At 50.2% G+C, this 5,259-nt stretch overlaps 1 protein-coding gene across 1 annotated transcript; it reads right to left on the minus strand.

Moving 5' to 3' along the window:
* Positions 1 to 2,589: 2,589 nt before the first annotated feature.
* On the minus strand, positions 2,590 to 4,885 carry TEX101 (testis expressed 101; the record flags this gene model as incomplete). The annotated part of the gene is made up of 5 exons (XM_080644144.1): positions 2,590 to 2,801; positions 2,962 to 3,090; positions 4,241 to 4,423; positions 4,553 to 4,693; positions 4,825 to 4,885. The coding sequence occupies 5 exons, from the start codon at positions 4,883 to 4,885 to the stop codon at positions 2,590 to 2,592; spliced, it is 726 nt and encodes a 241-aa protein (XP_080500270.1).
* Between the last annotated feature and the right edge of the window lie 374 nt (positions 4,886 to 5,259).

Genomic DNA, 5,259 nt, shown 5'->3' on the forward strand with positions numbered 1-5,259 from the left:
GGTATGTACCCTTTACCGGGAATCAAACCCTTGACCCTCTGGTGTGCAGAACAATGCTCTAACCACTGAACAATGCTGGCCAGAACAAAAATTTCTGTTTTTAAAAAAACATGTTTTTATTTCAGAGAGGAAGGGAGAGGGAGAGAAACATCAATGATGAGAATCATTGATTAGCTTCCTCCTGCACGCCCCCTCACTGGGGATGGAGCCCACAACCCTGGCATGTGCCCTGACTGGGAATGGAATCTGGTTCATAGGTTGACACTCAACCACTGAGCCACGCAGTTCGGACTGGTTTTAATAAGAGAACCATTCTCCTGAATAATGACATTGATGAGGAAGTGAGCATACACAGAGCTCATCCTATATAATAAAGAGGTAATATGCAAATTAACCCTCATACCCTCAAAGATGGCTGCAGGGGGGGTTAGTGAGGAATGACCAAACTACTGAACAAGCAGGCTGTGTGGGGTGACCAGGCCGGCAGGGGGGTTAGTGAGGGATGACAAAATGACTGAATAGCAGGCTGTGTGGGGCGACCAGGCCAGCAGGGGGGACAGTTGGGGGTGACCAGGCCAGCAGGAGGGGGGGCAGTAAGAGGTGACCAGGCCAGTGGTGGGGCAGTTAGGAGCGACCAGGCCAGCAGGGGCAGGGGTGCAGTTGGGGGTGATCAGGCCGGCAGGGGGCAATTAGGCTGGCAGGGGCAGTATGGAGGGCAACCAGGCTGGTGGGGGGGGAGTTAGGAGCGACCAGGCCGGCATGGAGGGGGCAGTTAGGAGTGACCTGGCCAGCAGCAGGGGACAGTTAGGGGTGATTAGACTGGCAGGGGAAGCAGTTAGGGGTGATCAGGCCAGCATGCAGAGACAGTGAGGGGCGATCAGGCCAGTGGGAGGGGCAATTAGGGGCTACCAGGCAGGCAGGTGAGTGATTGGGAGCCAGCGGTCCAGGATTGTGGGAGGGATGTCTGACTGCCGGTTTAGGCCCAATCCCTGGGATCGGGCCTAAACCGGCAGTCGGACATCCCCCAAGGGGTCCCAGATTGAAGAGGGTGCAGGCTGGGCTGAGGAGACCCCCCTGTGCACGAATTTCATGCACCGGCCTCTAGTCCTGTAATGAAAGCCCAGTGTAAGACCCTTGATCATGTTCTGTACATGATGCAGATAATATGAATGGTGGCCAATTCCTACATCCGCACCATTTGTCAACCCAGAACCTCTTTTCTTTCCAGGGAGACTGAGTTCTGTGTTGATGTGTTTGAAGTCCATCTGCAGGGTGCCTCTGCACCCCTTCGGAGTGCTGTCAATATTTTCTGGAATGTTGATAGTCTGATTGCTGAGAATGATCTTATTCTCACAGGAAATGCAGTAAAGAGCTCAAAGTCTTTTACAACAAGATAGTTTATGTATTCTTGAGTAATCCTATATAATAAAAGGGTAATATGCAAATCAACCAAATGGTGGAATGACTGGTCGCTATGACACACACCGAGCAGGCAGGCTGGCGAGCAGTTAGGGGCAATGAGGCAGGCAGGCAGGTGAGTGGTTAGGGGCAATCAGGCAGATCCATTCCTGGATCCCTGAGGCAGAGAGGTTAGGGGCAATCAAGCAGGCAGACAGAGTGATTAGAGGTGATCAGGGGTGATCAGGCAGGCAGGCAAGCAGAGCAGTTAGGGGCAATCAGGCAGGCAGGCAGGCAGGCAGGCAGGTGAGTGGTTAGGAGCCTGCGGTCCTGGATTGCGAGAGGGATATCCGACTGCTGGTTTAGGATGGCAGTTGGAAATCCCCCGAGGGGTCCCAGATTCCCAGATTTCAAGAGTGCACAGGCCAGGCTGAGGGGTCCCCAACCCCGTGCACAAATCTTGTGCACGGATCCTCTAGTAAGTAAGTAAATAAATAAATAAGCATGAGAATCTAAAAATATCACCCCTTCCCAAAGCTTCAGGCCTAGCTCCCTCCTAAATTTCCTCTGTCCACTGAAGGGGCATTAAGTAGGCAGAAGATAAGGGATGGAATTATGTAAAGTGGGCAAGGAACAGATAGGACATAGGGAAATGGGGCCCATGATAATTGAAGAATTTGGAGTCTGATTTTTCTCATTCTGCCATACATCCCAGAAAAATACTAGAACCCCAAACAGCCTACTTTGGCATTAAGATTGGGCTGGGAGTGCTCTGGAGGAGACCAATGCTAGTCTTTTGTTCAACTCACAAGAGAAGGTAGCCTATTAAGTGAAAGGAAAACCAGACTTAGGTCAAAATATCAAAGCTCTGGTCTTAGCTCTGCCCATAGATATGTAATGTGTGAAACTCACTCAAGTTTTCCAGATCTGTGATTCCCTTTCTGCCAAAGTTGTGGGTTAGAGGAGATAAATTTAAAAGGCCCTTTCAGCACTAAAATTCACTTTGAGTCTGGGGGCACATATAAAGCATAGCAGAAACTTTATTAGAAATGTCAAACACATCCATAGGAACTCTCTGTTCTTCAAGTCTCCACCTGCTCATCAACTCATGACCAGCAGTTGGAGGCTCCCAGTCCAAAGAGGTGTCCTGTGACTCGGGACAGATGTCTCCACAGGAACATTGTCGAGCGATTATAGCAACAGCAGCAGCAATAGCCCAAACATCCCAACTGGAATGGGAAGCCAGGTGGTGGTCCCATTTCCAACCTTTCGGGATTGAATGAGAGATTGGTATGGACACATTTCCTTTACCCACATGGGTCCAATTGTGAATATCCCAGACATCAGCCCACAACGAGGTACAGATGTACAGCCTTTGACCTCTAAAGTTGAGTCGATGTCTCCTATGGAACAAGGAAGGATGGGAAGACACATAAATGTTTTAGAAAACCAGAGAGGAATCCAGTCCCTCCTCATTCCTGGATCCCTGAGTGTCAGAACCTCTTGGGATCCACTCAGATGTCTAGTTTTCCAGTCTCTGAAACCATCAGATGTTCAGTTTACCTCCAGCAACCCGAAGTTTTCCTTGATAGCATCGAGTTGTATCAATGGGACAGGGAAGAGAAGGTGCACTCAAACAAGCCCCAAAAGCTAAACAGGTTGGACAGTGGAAGGTTGTTGACATATTGGGAGCTGGAGGGGGAAAGAGAGGAACAATTTAAGAGTATGTCTTGCTTTTGGAGTTCTCTCCTTGCTGCCTCGTTTTCCCCAAGTCTTTTGTGTTGATACCACTCTAATTAAGGCCTATTACTGCCACCTCCCCACTCTTTCACAACTGATTTTCTTGGCTGTCAGAACCCCATGCAACATGACTTTCAAACTCTGTACTTAGTTCCATCTAGGATCATTGTCTAGAAGGAGAAAGACATGTAAATAATTGAATACAACTCAGTAGGCACTGTGTCTTAGGTATAAGAGCAAAAAATTAAAGGAAGACCCAACTACCTAAAAGAATTTGGTGTTTTCACGGAGCGGATATCTGAGTTGAGATGATGAATAGAGGTTAGCTTTGTGAAAATGGGGGGTTTGTTGAAGTAGCAAAGGAAACAGTAAGGACAAAGGCCTGGAGTTGTGAGCCAACTTGGTGAATATGGGGAATTGTAAGAAGCTGCAGTGTTGATATTCAACTGCTAGGCACAGGTAGGACTGGACTGGCTTTTATAACCGTGTCCATTCTGATTGGCCAGTACCACCTCCATTGTCAACTATTTTGAATACTAGCCTCAGCTAGAACACAATAAACAAGAGAGGGAAGAGAAGGAAGTGAGCTGAAAAGATAGGCCAAATGGGGGAAGCAGGCTATGATCAGGTGGCAGTTGGGAGGCGATAATTGTTAGGTTAACACCATCACCTTGTTCAGGGATCTTCACTGACATCTTGTTTAATAACACAAAACTCAATTTATATCCCAGCCTTCACTGATAACCCTCTCTTATGAGCAGTGTTGAGACCCCAAGGCAACAATTTAGAAAAAGAAAGACAACCAAAAGGTCTGAGGTCCTTTTGTGGGTGGCCCACTTGGGCCTAAGCCAAGTACGGACACAAAAAGAGGCGTCGGGTGGGTACGTGAGATGCCAGGGGCACACTGTGGAAAGTATACAAGCGTACAACCACTATGCTGTACCCCGGAAACTAATACAAAACAACGGTGAATGTAAACCGCATTGAAAAATACACCAATGATGATAAGCTGGGGGGGGGGGGGGGAAGAAAAGGACAAGAAGAAGGAAGACCTACCATGTCTTCCGGGTTTACAGCGTTTCTCTCTCCCCTCCCCAGGTACCTGGGATGATATGTGGATTCCATATCTCAGGTATGTTCTTTCTGCTGTCGCAGAAGGAGTGCTCACAGTAGCTACTATAGGAGACCACCATTATGCCAGGGGGTGGGGCGTGCTGGACGATGGTGATTGCCGGTAACCCTTCGGAGCTGCAGCCCTTCGTGGCCAAAAGTGCTGTCTTGGCCCCTGTTATGAGAGGAGAGAGAAGGAACGGGGACGGCGGGCCTCACGTATGGCCCGGGAGAGGGGAACGGCACTGACATGGACACCACCACCCTTCCTCTCACTCAACCCCACTGCCCCTTCTCCTTTTACCTGATTTAACCATCATCAGGGATTCCTGGCACAACGCCCCATTGTCACAAGTCTCAACTTTCTCCGTGGTCCAGTTAAATGTGCTTGGATCCTCTTCCAGACTAATGGATATACCCTTGTGACAGTACAAATGTTGCGCCACTGGGGTGGAAATAGGATACAGGTAAGCACTTGCCCTCCTCTGTGGGGCCCAGATCACACCTTTCCCACCAACCTCCCCCCGCCCCCCCCCCGTGACCCGGCTGCTCGTCCCCCTCGTCCCCCATACATACGAGTGGAGGAGGCTCCGAGGAGAAAGAGCAGCAGCAAACCCTGGATGTGACGGGTCCCCATGGCTCCGTTGAGAGAGGGGTTGGAAGAAATGACCAAGATCTGTGATTCGATGGAGGAGAGGAAACCTTTCAACCACAAAGGCTAAATCTAGGTCCCAGGGGCGCGGGCTTCAGGGCGGGGGCTCCCGGTATATAAAAGGCTGACCCCTAAGCCAGTCCGCCCCTGTCCAGCTAGTGGGTCTGAGCCAGTTAATACGTTTACTGGGCCTCAGTGTCCACGGCTGTAATTCCGAGACCCAGCCACCTATTTCCATGAGGCGAGGCGTTCAGCCACCAAAGGCCCCTCCTTCCTCCGGCTCAGGAGCCCAGTCCCAGCCTGTGGTCCTTCAAGGCCCGGGTATCCCGGTCCCCAGCTCCTCGAGCCATCAGAACCCG

The sequence above is a fragment of the Plecotus auritus genome, assembly GCF_963455305.1.
Source record: "Plecotus auritus genome assembly, chromosome: 10".
Classification (NCBI taxonomy): Eukaryota; Metazoa; Chordata; class Mammalia; order Chiroptera; family Vespertilionidae; genus Plecotus; species Plecotus auritus.